At 33.3% G+C, this 15,749-nt stretch overlaps 1 protein-coding gene across 4 annotated transcripts in view; it reads left to right on the forward strand.

Moving 5' to 3' along the window:
• obe (activating signal cointegrator 1 complex subunit obelus) overlaps nucleotides 1–15,749 on the forward strand; it is a 96,584-nt gene that overhangs the window by 18,342 nt on the left and 62,493 nt on the right. For all 4 annotated transcript variants that reach the window (XM_069820072.1, XM_069820071.1, XM_069820073.1 and 1 more), the window contains exons 6-12: nucleotides 669–809; nucleotides 931–1,051; nucleotides 4,771–4,948; nucleotides 8,296–8,417; nucleotides 11,489–11,634; nucleotides 13,265–13,658; nucleotides 15,617–15,729. In XM_069820072.1, the coding sequence (XP_069676173.1) occupies nucleotides 669–809; nucleotides 931–1,051; nucleotides 4,771–4,948; nucleotides 8,296–8,417; nucleotides 11,489–11,634; nucleotides 13,265–13,658; nucleotides 15,617–15,729 (1,215 nt within the window). The remainder of the gene's footprint in view (nucleotides 1–668; nucleotides 810–930; nucleotides 1,052–4,770; nucleotides 4,949–8,295; nucleotides 8,418–11,488; nucleotides 11,635–13,264; nucleotides 13,659–15,616; nucleotides 15,730–15,749) is intronic.

Genomic DNA, 15,749 nt, shown 5'->3' on the forward strand with positions numbered 1-15,749 from the left:
TTTATTGCACTAAGGAATATGTCCGTTTTCTTTTACCTATTTGTTATATTGGAAAATAGATGTCGCTGGTATCGTTCCATCAGTTACCTAGATCCTGGATTACATTTTGTGCGATTTTTGCTATGCTGTAAAAGAGGTAACTAAAAAACGCAAATTTCGAGTTACCTAGTTCTTGCATTCAGGCGACGATATGTTTAAAGGTGCGGCAAATAGATTCCTCGTCTTGTAGCTCGGCAACGAAAGAACAAAAACGGCGAATGATACTACCTACCTAGACTTTATAGAGCCTTCACTTCCTAAGACGTGAACAAAGAGGAGGAGTCACACCAGAAATAACAGTGATGTGACAATAGTGCCACATTATAGAGACTGTATATTATATAGAAAGATAACATATCTGGAAAAGGTTCAGAATTTGTTAAAATAGGTTATGTATTCTTAAATCCGTTCAAATGTATTCCTGAAAAGAATTTTTGTTAAAGAAGGTTTCTTAAAAATGGGAATAAAATACATACATTGTTTTTATTATAGTTCTGCGTGGCTTTTTTTTTTTTTTAACCATTTCTTAAAAATGGAACCTTAAAACCAGATTTTACTTTAAACTTATTTGTATTTCTATTTATATTTTTTAAGAAGTAAATTGATCATTTAATTTTGTAACATTGCAGTACGGAAAATCATGGCTGGATAAGGAAGTTCAGAAATATTACGAAAAAAATAATCCATCTGGACTCTCGGCTGAAGAATTTTGTGAAACAATAATAAATATGTTGAAATCTGGACGCTCAAATGATGAGCTGCAGAATGAAGTATGTATATCTATATTATCTTTTGTTTTGAATGAAACTATCTCTTTATTCGTTCATGTGCTTGTGTAGGCTATCTTAGATGCACTACATGACAATACTAATTTTGTATAATTTTTTGCAGCTGTTCGATCTCCTGGGCTTTGACAGATTTGAATTAATTCAGTCACTTCTGGAACATAGAAGTGATATAATATATAGCGTATCAGTAGCTGAAGAGAAGAAATTGATAGCATCTCAGCCAGGTGTGATACATTTTTTAGTGTTCTGTTTTATGGACTCCTCTTTTGCTTACAACTCGTTGTGGTACAACAATTTTCTTTGTTAAATAGGGATATCTTATGCAGTGGCGGTTCCTCCATGGAACAGAGGGAACAGGCTGTTCCCTTCCTCCCTGCCCCCTTAACTGAGATTGTGAGATATACTTCATTCAAAAGGATAGGTCTACTTGCAGTTTTCGAAAAGCTAAAACAGCTATCGTTAGCAAGTTTATTGCAGTGTAGTGAAAACGACTTCTCGTCTGCTGTGCGTGATGATGTGAGTGGGAGTCGCAAGCAATGTTTTCTCCGAAGCAGGCTCGAGTGAACACGAACTTACCCGAGTATCGCTGGAAGCTATAGAGTTACCTCTTCCCTCACGGAGTATTGAGAAGTGTGGAATACACTGTTTCATCAAGCTAGTTTATTTATATAATGATAATTCGGAAAACAATCAAGTTCGAAGAGTTTTTCGTGTGACATAATATGTTGTTGTTATCTAATGCCGAGCTTTGGCAACGAAGCCATTAGCGTTCTTGTTCTCCAATATTTCTCTGTGGTGGATCCATCAAGTAGAACTTCACAGGTTATGAGATGATCTTCAGTCATTTCTTCTTTGTTGCATAGAGGGCAATTTGGATTTGTGTAAATTCCTATTTTATTCAAGTGTTTGGCCAAATAATCGTGTTCTGTAAGCAGTCTGAATTTTGCTACTGCAGATTTACGTGGGATTTCTGGAATAATTTCTGGTTTTTTTTATTAAAATGCTCCATTTTTTATCTTTGGCTTTGGTACATAGTGCTTGGTTTTGCTTGATTTTATATTTATTTTTAATTAGTCTTTTGATGGATGTAAAAGGTAGGCTTGTATTTGTATTCTGAATTAAATTGGATCCTTTTTTGGCAAGAAAGTCAGCAGTTTCATTTCCAGCAATTCCGCAATGTGCAGGTATCCATTGCAATTGAATTCTTTTCTGTAGTTTTTGAAGTTGTTGGATCATTTTGTGACATTCTTTAATTTGGTTTGACATTTTATATGAATTTATTGCATATAATGCTGCTTTAGAATCAGAGAGAATGACAGCATTTTGAAATTTATCTATTCTATATAGTATGTGTTGGAGTGAGATATGAATAGCCGTTATTTCCGCATCAAAATTTGTTGTATGATGTCCTGCTGGTTGATAAAATGAGAATAACGCACACGTAATTCCTGATCCTGAGTTGTTATCGATAGTAGACCCATCTGTGTAGATATGTAACCATTCTTCTGGTGGGTATCTATTGTTCACAGCTTCTAATGCCAGCGCTTTTAGTACAGGTTTGGAAGTTTCAGATTTTGTAACTGGTTCTTCTAAATCTAGTTGAATGTATGTGAAATTATACAATAGTTCTTAAAAAATCCGTACGGTTTACGCCTTCACGGCCTGAGTTAAATCTGACGAAATAATGACAATGGAACAGATGACTCCCGCCTGTTCCAATTTCAATGAGACCGAGCGCGAGCGCCCTGATCCGAACCAAGACAGCGAGTGTTGTTTTATCGATCAGCTGAAGTCGAGAACATTTAGTTCGATCAATTTTGCTGAGAAAAGCGCGGATATTTTAAATGGCAAACCTACTCCTCTCCTTACAGAAATTAAAACTAAAACAAAATTTTATACAACACATTTTCAAAGTAGTTACTATAATTCTGTGAAATGGTTAACTGGGTGCTCGTCAAGCGGTAAATTGTAAGTTTAATTTAGGTGTATTCATTTTTAGTAGTAACGATATATATTAAATTATATTTAGTAAACATATATTATATATATGTTTAGGCCTAATAATAATAATAATAATAATAATAATAATAATAATAATGTAATAAAATTAATTTGTTTTATATTAACAGATTTTTCTGATTAAGTTGTAAATGAATTAAAAAAGGGAATTGGTAACGTTGCTAAATCATTTACAAATACAAATTATTATTATTATTATTATTATTATTATTATTATTATTATTATTATTATTATTGTTATTATTATTATTGTTATTATTATTATTTCTTACCTGTTCCCCATCGAGAAATAGCACCGCACGCCACTGATCTTATGCCAAGTTTTACCTTTAGATGGCAAGAGCGTTCAATGCGGACCAACATGTTGTACGGCTATATTATATCATATGCTATAGTTGATTGCATTCTCCCGCTTGTTGAGTTTTTGTGCATGTCAAAATTATATTTATAATTATTTTGTATATCTTAGTATAATTTAATATAATTCAGTATTTTCTAACTTTATGGCACAAGTTATGCCATCATTATAGAAGTCATGACGTTTTAGTTGGCATGATAATATTTTACAGCTCTGGTACAATAATGTGGCATATTATGCACGATTTTCACTAATGATAAGGACTGTTCATAATGTTGAACTAAAAAAAATTTAATTGTAGCATTGCTATTGGGTGGAATTAGGGATCAGTCAATTTTTGAACCACTAAAATCGTATATAGTCGCAATTTCAACACTTTTGCTGCTGAGTAATTTCCTAGACTTCTTTTAAATTACTTGAATTGCTTGGGTCATTAAGAAAATTTTCTTACAAATTTAAATGTATACCATGAAACCTTTCATTTACGGAGATCAAAGGGACGTAACAATCTGTCCGCATCTGGGAGGTGTCCTTTATTGAGAGGGAGGCTCCCCAATCTAACAGTAAATTTATGATATGCATTATGTATCCCTTCACGCTTTAAATGAAATGTATTACTGTAGTTTAATTCTAAATACAGTATACAGTACTACAGTAAATTCTTTGCAACTTTGAACTACAGTAGATAAGACCGAAAAAAAAAAATACAGTACTGTGCCATGCAATTTTATTCTAGGTTTACAGTTAAGCAGTACTGTAATTTACAGTTTTCAACTTAACATTTACGTTCAGGTGCCATGTCTCTCGAAACAGAACAACTGATTGAAGTGAAGAGAATAATCCTACTAACCCAATCATGTATTGAATACAATTTCACGATCGCAGAAACCTTGGACTATCAGACATGTTAAATTGTATGACTGTTTATCCACTCGCTTCCAACTAACAAGGGGTAGCCGGCTGGACTAGTGGTAGCCTACGAGACCCTTATTGTCTTCTTCCATTTTAAGGAATTTCTGTACAATTCTCAAAACTAAATTTTCCATTTTTGTAACACATTAGGTCTTGAAATCCAAGTTCTGTCCGCAGTCAGGAGGTAAAGCAAGCTTTAGGACTGTGAAACAGCTGTCCGTGTCCGTGTCTGAGAGTGTCCGTAAACGAGAGTTAAATTTATCATTATTTCTATATTATTTCAGTTGGGACATAAAAATCTGTCTGTATTTGAGGAGTGTCCGTATCTTGGGGGTGTCCGTAAGGAGAGGTTTCACTGTACTCACAATATGATCTATACTTAGCAGAAGTATTGACTAGTAACACGACCTATTCCACACTGTACTTCATGTTTTAAGAAGGCTGCCTCAGTCTGAGACAGCAATAAGAACAGCTGATGATCCAAGCACCAGATATCATGCGATAAGTACAATTTCAATCTAATTGAGTACCAGGGATCGTCCATGGACTTTCCCATGTAGGGTTCCAGAAAAGTAGGGGTGCTTGAGATTGGAAGCACTGTGTTTCGTTATATGTGTATATATACGGATTAATAAATTGTCTTTTTAAATTTAGGTTCTGATCAGAGAAGACCAAATTATGGATGCCAAGTTGTTGTGCAATCAGAACAAGAAAAGCTGCTCTTGAAACAAGTTCGCAAAGAAGAGAAGAAAATTAATAAAGTTGTTACACGTAATGATGAGGAAGAAGAGGAAGAACCAGAATTTAATCCTATAGAGTTAAGGGCAAAAAGGTAACAAGAAATAACTATAATGTTAATTTGATACTGTGCCAATAAAAACAGACATAAATGGTGAACAGATACTTTTTATAATGGGCGTTGTTCATCAGGATATCAATTATAATGGAAGGGCTGACAACTGGCGAAATCTGCAGTAAAATCCATTTTTAATGAATATATAAGATGTTAAATACTTTTTTTTTCTTAATTCTGGATTTTCACTAAACATCAGCAAGGCAAGGTAAGTCTGAGAGTTGAAATTAAAACATCCTTAGGCCATTTATCATATTTATTTAATGACCATTAAATTTACAATTAGCAAACACATCCAAATAATATACTGTCGCAAATTCATAGTGTTATATTTTCACAAAATTACAATAATGTATTTTTAATAGTGCTGTTGATCGATCAAATTATTTAATTGATTAATCGAGTTTTGATTGAGTTGAAAAAATGTTTTAATATACTGTAATACACAATTATTATTAAATTTAACTTGTGTTCGGTGATAAGCATAATTATTAAATGTTGTATATCTGTATATATTGTATCGCTTTTTTTTTTTTACTATTTTAATTGCTTACTGACATATTTATTATGAGGCTTATAATTTATTGTGTCAATTTCTCCGGGAATTTTTGAGACAAACAAAAATAACAAACAGTATGAAGACTCACCATGATTTTAAACATGTGAGTGCATTCACATGCTTCGAATTAAGTGCCGCTCTACGTTTAGTACAATGTTTCCTGCATCATTAAACGCGAAAAAACTTCTCCATTATCATTCAATTTAAATCCAAACGTTTCACTAAGTTACCTCTCAAATTCTCATATGATGTAATGGAATTTACTTTTTTCACAAACCACAGAAAACTGATTTTTTTTCTTTATCAAACTAAACACACAACCTTCATATACAAACTCAGTACAGAAACTGCAACTGCAAAAGTACGGCTGTCGAAACAGAAGACTGGCCCTTATTGTAATCGAATTACCAGATTTTAGAAAGAGAAGAAAGTAGTTACGCTCTCACTTGCACACAGTGTAGACATGGCTATTTTATAAGGGATGAAGGGGACAAATCCCAGAAAAGTAGGCCTATGAATTTCATAAGCTAGGAAGATGAGCTGACAACAAGGTGAAAGTTTTCTTGGAAAACTATACAACTTAATAAGGGTTTTGTATTATGTTTCAACTTTCAATAGAGGTAGACTAGGTCACTGTCCTCATATCTCCATCTCTTTCTGAAATGTTTGTGCAAAAATTTTCCCTATGCTACATGGTTTACAGTTAGAAAATAACAGTACTATTATGCTTTTAAGTAAGCAATTCCCGAGAGAGAAATAGTGTCGGAATTTTTAGTATGAGTTTGTATTATCAAAATAATAATTAATATCAATTACAACCGATACATTTTAATCAATTCGATTATTCGATTAAATGTTTTTGATCGATTAATCTTACAACCGAAATTGATCTATTAATCGATTAGATTTGCATTTTTCATATGCAAACCTCCTAACATTTCTACAAGCTTACTTTCAACTGAGATATTTGTGCATGTTATCGTTCACTATGTATTGCTGCTACACACAGACCCTTTGGGTATTTAGGACACACAGTTAGTGTAAAGTGGATGTATGTCTGCATTATGACTGGAATTACATCAATATGTATGTATTTTAGGTATTTATGTACCCACTCTGTATCTTGAAAGGGGTACAAAACCAAAATACTAACATGAGACTTTGCAACCTCACATTCTTGAATATTATAATCTGAGCTAAACAAATGCTTGCATGAGAACTTAGACATTTCAAGAAATTCTTGGAATATAGACCTAAAGACTCTGTAATATCTTAACGCTGTAGCAAGTAAAGAGGGATAAAGGGCATAGAATATTTTCTGCTAACAGCAAGACATAGACATAAACTTCTTTAGTAGAGTTTTGTTCTATGATTAAAATACGGTTTAACCTAGATCTTTAAGGTGTGCTTTGTTCCAACTCCAGAAGAGGCTGAGATGTTGTGAGATTGGAACCTCGGAATATTTAACAAATTGTATTATAATTTGTTCTTAACGCAATCATATCTTCATTCTAAATTTACTTCATAGGTCTGTTTTTGTTGACATTACTATTGTATTGTATTTATTAACATTCCATGGTATTCATACATTGCTTACAGCTAGAATATGGAACAAGTCAAAAAATTTAATACTATTATAAAGTCTTAATTTATAGTCACAGTCTAGATGAAATATATACAGACGAGATTTACAATATAGTCTACTAGTACAACAAAAAGTTTTAGTATCAATTTCATGAAGTGTTATTGAATGTCATGAATTCACCTACAGAATAGAAGGCATGAGAAATTAGGTACTTCTTTAATTTGGCCCTAAATAATTTTATGTTTTGAGTTTCATTTTTTATATCGATAGGGAGGCTATTAAAAATTTTTACTGCCATATAACGCACTCCTTTTTGATAGCGTAATAGACTTGCCGATGGAGTATGAAAGTCATTTTTTGACGTGTATTTATGCTATGAACTGTTGAATTAGTTACAAAGTTTTCATGATTACATACGAGGAAGATTATTAATGAAAAGATATACTGACAAGCCATGGGCATTATTTGTAGTTTTTTTTTTAAATAGTCCTACACGATTCCCTAGATTTGGCACCTACTATTATTCTAATTACTCTTTTTGTAATAGAAATATACTGTTACTATCTGTGGAATTTCCCCAGAATATTATTCCAAAACTCATTACCGAGTGGAAGTATGCAAAGTATATTGTTTTTAAGGTATTGATATTTACTATATTTTGCATAGATCTAATAGCAAAACAAGCTGAATTTAGTTTGGGGGTGATTTCTTCAATATGATTTTTCCAATTTAACACATCGATTTTTAAGCCAAGAAATTTGGTTGTTGTTGTTTCTAATAGGGATTTATTGTTAATTATTGCGCTAGAAATTTGCGAGGTTGAATTTGGACAGGATTTAAATTGAATTATGTTAGTTTTGTTACAATTTAATACCAATTTATTGACTGAGAACCTGTCACATATTTTGAAGAGAATTTCCTCTGTTGAAAATTGGAATGTGTTGGAGTTATTGGCTGTAATTACTATACTTATGTCATCTGCAAATAATATGGGATGACCTACATCTTTTATTAGGGGGCAAGATCATTTATAAACACTAGAAAAAGTAGGGGACCTAATATTGATCCTTATTGATCCTTGCCTTGACTCCAATCCAACACTTATTCCAGGTTTAAACTTAATATTGTGTGACAACACATTTTCCTGTTAAATATAATTGAATGCTTATGACACTGTTTTAGGCAAGCAGCATTGAAGGCTGCTATGAATGCTCCAATATTCCGAGACAGAACAAGAGCAACACATGTACAAGAGAACTATCCTCATGTGTATGACTCGCAAAGACAAGCACAACAAACCTCAGGTTAGCTGCAAAAACCATTTTGTATAATTAGAGTGTGACTAGGGATGGGAGGTTATTGGAAAATAACCGGTTATCAGTTAATCTTTAAAATAAATTTAACCTGAAGGAAGTTAACCAATCAAGAATAACCGGTTAACCAGTTATTTTCCGGTTATTATTTTTTTTTACATTTTAAAGTCAACAAATTATTCAGGAAAACAAAATGAGAGGTTATTTGCTATAGAAATCAAAGAACAATTTGCTATCAACTGTAAAGCAACCAGAACATAGTTAAAAGAACGCCATTAGATGTTGAATATCATCAATGACGTCCCTAAACAAAGTACAAAAAATAATAAGATATGAAATTGCACTGAATTAATGACTTCACTCACATTAGCCTTATAGGTAAGATAAATAAACAGTGACAGAAATTGCATAATTTTGACAATTATGGTACATTTCGATGGACACTATTCTTCATTAACCAATAAATACTGAAGTCAAATTTTCTCGTTGTTTGAAATGCTCCAATACCTCCAGATATATATTATAAGCCAATCAGAAAGTCAGCGATTAAGTTAGGCTTTTATTATTGACACTGAATCAAAGTTGAATTTCATTTTGCCATCTATGGACAGACGAAGTGAGTAAAATAGTAACCCATACTTCATCTATGAATGGCCCATGAGACAATTTGTAAACAGGGTTGATTACATAAGTAGGTACAAAAAAAAACATTTCATTTGGTGTATATTTTTAAAAATAAACGATTTTCAGTTATTGTGAAAAATAACCAGTTACCAAGTTAAACCGGCAAACCGTAATTAACCGATTAACCATATGAAAATAACTGGTTATCTCCAAGACTAACACCAATGCAGAAAAGGGAACAGAAGATGAATTGTGTGTAAATCATGTTAGAATAAATTGTGAAATTCTTTAAATAAAGTACAGTAAAATTTAATGGGGTGACTGCTTTGCTTTTGTACCAGTCCGCCATTGGAGTGTAAGAATCCTTTGAATTTCAACCAGTCAGAGCCATCTTTCACTATGATATTGTTGATTTCATATTGCCACTTTTGTCTTGTCGTTGACCATTTGCAGTTTTTTCTACGAATCAGTTATGAATGTGGTAATCTAATTTTCAGTAACTCAAAAATAATCAAATTTTCAGTACCTGACTCAGAAATAATCAATCAACATCAACTTCATCAGCATCAAGTACGCCCAATAAAGTTACTTTTACGAAATGTCACTTCCAGAAGTGTACAGTCTTAGACAAAAAAAATGACCGGCTGCCATACGTTAAGTACCCTTCGGAAGACTGGTTGATTCTGTGAGAGCTTAGGTTTACAAGTGAAGGAATTTCTTATGCATGACTCTTCTCTGTTTTTCCTTTGTTTTGTTAGTTTGTTACTTTTTCTGTCTTTCTATAGATCAAGTGTCATGAATAATATGTAACGAAAATATATTCAAGGAGTAAGTTAGTACAAAATAAACATCCTTTCCCTATTCATATGAACCAAGCGCTGCCTAGACATCATCTTATAAGATCCAAAATTGCTGTTGCATTAAGAAATAAGGGCTGGATAGTAGAAGAAGAAATCTCCTGTCTAGCTGAAAATGGGTCAATGAGACGAGTTGATATTTTAGCGTACAATGCTGACACTAAACAGGGCATCATTGTGGACCCCACGATACGTTTTGAAGTAGAATGTCATCAGTCAGCCGAGGTCCACCTTGAGAAGAAGTCGATCTATGAGCCTACAGTCAACTATTTCAAGCTGAAATATGCCTTAATTCATGTTGAGGTATTCGGCTTGCTCATAGGTGCTCGAGGGACTGTACTAGCTTTTTTCGAAGAATTTCGATGGCAGTTTGCTCTGCCAACACCTCTGAGGGAAGACATTGTGATAATTGTGTTAAAAAAATCCTGCCAAATCCTAATTAATCACATGGTGCCACATTAATAGCAATTGTAATTTTTCATGCCCTTTTCTTTGTTTCCCTTTTTTTTAAATTTAATATCTATGTTTACATATATATATATATTAATTTTTTTGAGGATATACTGAGTCCATGAGGGCTACCCTCAAAGGGGGGGCAGTTTAATATTATTATTATTATTTAGACAAATTAATGCTACAGGAGATCGATAATTTTTTATGTCTAAGACTGTACATTTAATTAAATTTCCATTTTTAAATTCCGTTGTGTGTATAATAAAAATGAATATTTTTATTTCATTGTGTCATTTGTTTAGTTAGAGTAGTTAACACTAGATGGCTGTAGTTGTATTTGTAAATGAATATTTTCCTTCTTTCTTTACGAATTTGAATGTTGGTGCAATGTAAGTAAATAATATGCGTTGTTATCTTCATTTTATTAATTATTTTTATAATTCTACTCGCGAAATAGTCTTATTAAATATCAGGCAAGGTTTTAATTTTCTTGAATAAATTTATTGACAAAGTGAAGACCTCTTTTGATACTACTTGTGATAATTGGATTCAAAGAAAATTCTCTGTAACATAATATATTTTCTTATGTTTTTAATCTCATAGTTGTGTAACTTTGTATAAAAACAAATATTGCAATGCTACCAGCTATTAATTATTTGAATACATTCGGCTCTATGAATAAAACTAGTTCTTCATCATTATCTTAAAGATAGCCTATATTAGAACAGGTGATATATTTCAGCGAACAAATTAACGTACCTATCTTTCACATATGTTAAATGCGAGGTTTTTTTTTTTTTTTCACTTACACAATGATCATCATCATTCATCAACACACCGTCTTTTATACTTCAGAATGAATTCTTCCAAATATATTTATGCTCTTCTGATTTAATGTTAACCTTTTTATTTATTTGTCTACCTATTAATTCATTCATTTTTATTTATTTGCTCACTCACTGACTTATATATTTATTTATTTAAAATTCATTGATTGTAGTGCATGTTCGTCATTACTTTGAAAAGAAAGCCTTTAGTTGTAATTTTAGACGGGTACTAAAACAAATATATGTACGTTAATATCCTACCACGAGTAAATAAAACAATTTTTTTTCTTCTTTTTGTCAGGATTCATAGCTGGCGTGAAGATGATGCTATCTCCTGATGTTAAGAGAAGTGATAATAAGCAATATGAAGAAGTAGAGATTCCTGTATCGGAACCAGCACCGGTCTCTGTTGGGAATAAGTTAGTTCCAATCTCTTCATTGGATGAGGTAATGCATAAGTACTATATCGAGAAATTCGGAACTTTGTTTAAATTATGCTCTCTTGGCAAATGTCAGTTGTTCTTCAGTCTCTTTTTTACCCAAATGTAAGACGAAATACTTCCTCAGCTTGGAATTCAAGCCTTATCGTTATAGAACTGGCAGTCGTCACTTAGCCACCCAGAACAACACAAGCAATTTGCAACATTCATTCATTTATTTTATTCCATAAATCTTACATGACCAATGAAGCTTTAAGATGTGGAACAAGTCAAAATTTTACAATATTACAATTACAATTTTTACAAATGTTTATAGTTTTACAATTTAGTAATTTTCTACAATTTTTACAATTTTGTGCAATTTTTTACCTAGTTGTAATATTAAGACTCAGTAAGAAATATTGGAGAGCAAGAACACTAATGGCTTCGTTGCCAAAGCCCGGCATTAGATAACAACAACAATATATTGAGACTCAGTCGCTGTTAGTTATGGTAAGATAAATGTTATATACGCCCAGATAAACTGTTGTAGTGGAGTAACAGTTAGCAAGTCTGGCCGCGAAACCAGGTGGCCTGGGTTCGATTGCCAGTCGGGGCAAATTACCTGGTTGAGGTTTTTTCCTCAACCCAGTATGAGCAAATGCTGGGTAACTTTCGGTGTTGGACCTGGACTCATTTCACCGGCATCATCACCTTCATCTCATTCAGATGCTAAATAACCTAAGATGTTGATAACATACAAAAAAAATAAATAAATAAATAAACTGTTGTAGCCACGAAAAAATGAGACTATGAACTAAGTCGCGTGAAAAACGTAAGTTATTGCCCAAATAATCCTATCGCATTCTATGAGAACCACTTGCTGGAGACAAAATGAACTATATAGACAGTACAGTGATCTTAATAACTCTTAAAAGGGGTAAAATGGTCCTAGAAACACTTTCTCCTTATCCCCATTTCCCCCTCTTGGTTCCCATATGTTTCGCAATATTTATTAAGTGGCCATGCTGTACATAAATACTTAACGTACTTACTTTCATATTTAGATATTAATATAAATATACTATTTTATTTTATGCTCGACTATGCCGAAATGTAGTAATTATACACTTGGTAGCAGCCCTTTAATGGACCTCATTAAAGTACACCTATTCATTAAAGTTCAGGTGTTCCACCAATCAGAAAATACCATTGTAGCGATATGAAAGCGCAAGTATCGATTATTCTCGGATATGCAATCGAAAGATAACTAGCGGGAGATTAGACAATATTAAACTCAGTCGAAAAAAAACAACACACAAATTAACATCAATTCACCGTCATCTTCCAGCCTTTCACAAAGCACATTCCTGCAAATTCATTTCACCAATTGCCGGAAAAAATCAATATGGTCGAGCATAAAAAGTCGAATTGAAACTTGACTATAATGGTAATTAAGACGCTCTTATGAAAATTATGAAACTCGCTTTCGCTCGTTTCATAAACATACTCGCGTCTTAATTACTACCATTATAGGCTCGTTGCATAATGTACTATTAGTGTACTAATACGTTTTTGTTTGGTAATGTGCTAAACTTCTAATTTAGTTTTAATATTTTGCTATAAATTGTGAAATTTTTGTAATATTTAATTTACAGATTGGCCAGATGGCATTCCAAGGAGTGAAATCTCTAAATAGAATTCAGTCAGTAGTATTTGATGCAGCATATCACACAAATGAAAACTTGTTGATTTGTGCACCTACTGGTGCAGGTAAAACCAATGTGGCACTGCTCACAGTGGTCCATCAAATTCGTCAGTTCATAGAACAAGGGGTAATTAAAAAGGACCAATTCAAAATTGTTTACGTAGCTCCGATGAAGGCTCTGGCCGCCGAAATGACGCAGAACTTCAATAAGAAGTTGAATTGCCTTGGGATATCTGTGCGAGAACTGACTGGTGACATGCAGCTTACGAAGACAGAAATACTGCAAACACAAATGCTCGTCACTACTCCCGAGAAATGGGACGTTGTTACACGGAAAGGAACAGGTAATGTATTATGCTATGATTTCGAATTCTGTCAGGTGACATAGTGAGAGTTACCTAAATTATTTATAGTGAAAGAGTTAGGTTAATGTTTACATGAATCAGTAATAAATACTCTTTCAATACTATAAAAATAAATTCTGAATCAATGAATTATTGTTTAGTTTTAGGCTTTGACATAGATTTGGTTACTCGAATCTTTCTCAGGCTTTCAGCCAGATAAAAAGTTGGTGATACACCGACATTTCGAGGATGACCATCCTCCTCGTCTTCAGGGTGAAGTGATGACTAGGGTAGTATCATGCTTCATATTTATAGTGCCGGGGGGAGGAACCAGCTGAAGAGCTTAGGCGCTGGTTGGCTTGTCGTGTTCCTCGAAATTTCAGTGTATCACCAACTTTTTATCTGGCTGGAAGCCCAAGAAAGATTCGAGCCATCACGTCTCCAGGAAAGTTTCAGGAGTTATTTTATAGATTTTGTTGTGAATGTATTTTTTTTTTTTTATTATTATGTGATGTATTTTGAAATTTGTCTATCTTCGAGCTTTTTATTTTGTTCTTTGTTTCTTGCGTTCTCCACTGTTCCATCATGTTTTACTTTTTTCTTTCTGTCTAGGCATACCCTCCTCTCCACTCTCTCTCTCTTTCTCACATCCGTGGCAGCTGACAGGTATGCTCTCTCCCTCTTCCTGCTGCACAAAGGGGCATATTACGTATTACAATGCACTGCTTACGTGTTACCCATTTCAGCGAGTGCTGACGACCACTGGGTTATTGCATTTCAAAAAAAATGTTTTTTTTTTTCAACATAATCACTTTTTTGAACTTTATGTACTTAGCACAGTGGTCATAAAGCAAGTCTAAAGCCTTTGAAAATTATTTGTCTTGGTTTCCAAACTACTCTTCACTCAAGGAACACCTTTTTTCCTTTAATTTTTTTTTTTTTCGAAAATAGGCGATGGTCTGAGAGGACTAAATGTGGCAAATATGGGGGATAATTAATCAATTCGAAGTCTATTTCGTCGATTTTATGCAACACATTGGTTTTTGAGCACGTGCATTGTGTGAGAACAGCACACCTTCGGAAATGTTACTGCAGTGTTTCTCTACAATTTTTTTCTCAAGCTTAGTTAATAATGAATAATACACACCATTGCAGTTCTGTCTTATTCTAAATAGTCATAATTATTCCGTCTTTGTCCCAAAAAACAGACGAGCTTTTCTGCCGTTTTTTGAACGCGAATTTTTTTGGACAGGGAGAATCAGTGTTTTTTTTTTATGACTGATCCATGTTTCGTTTAGGCTATAGTTACAATATGATTAAGAAAGTTAAGAGAATTCTCTTCAAAATGACAATGAGATGACTTGGAAATGTCACTCAGAGTTGTTTCTGTACAGTGTTCAGCCTTTTAGGGATCCATTTAGCAGGTAATTTTCTCAAAGTCAAATCCATAGGAAATATACAATCTCTGATAATGTTTTAGCCAATTTCGTCAGTCCTCCAAAATCATGTCATGCATGGCATAAATATTTTTTTATAGTGGTCACAGAAACAGGTCTTGCAACACGATGTTCTTCATCTCTCCATTCTTTCTCTCTTAAATCCCGCCACTCAGTTTTTTATGGTGGCATAAAAGGACAGTGATCCCTCAAAATCACCATATCTGCATGAATTTCCTTGCCAGATAACACTTTCAAAAATAGGTAGCCTACTTTATCAGTGACTGACATTCAATTTCATCAAAATTGAATTTTTTACTTGATATAATTTCTTTAAAAATTCACACTCTAAAATCTGCTAAACTTTTTATCACAAAACATGGAGTAATTGCTTTCTCTCAACACACTTTTCCATACTAACTGCTTTTGCTTTTGTTTACAATGAAGGTCCAGTGTTAACTATAAATATCAATACCCTTTAGCATGTTCCACACCTAAGCTAAAGTGAATATTATTTCACAGGAGATGTTGCCTTAACGAATTTGGTGAAACTCCTAATTATTGATGAAGTGCATCTGTTACACGGAGACAGAGGTCCTGTTGTGGAAGCTCTTGTAGCCAGAACTTTGCGGCTGGTAAGTGTGCTTTGTGTACA

The sequence above is a fragment of the Periplaneta americana genome, chromosome 3 (genome assembly GCF_040183065.1).
Source record: "Periplaneta americana isolate PAMFEO1 chromosome 3, P.americana_PAMFEO1_priV1, whole genome shotgun sequence".
Lineage (NCBI taxonomy): Eukaryota > Metazoa > Arthropoda > Insecta > Blattodea > Blattidae > Periplaneta > Periplaneta americana.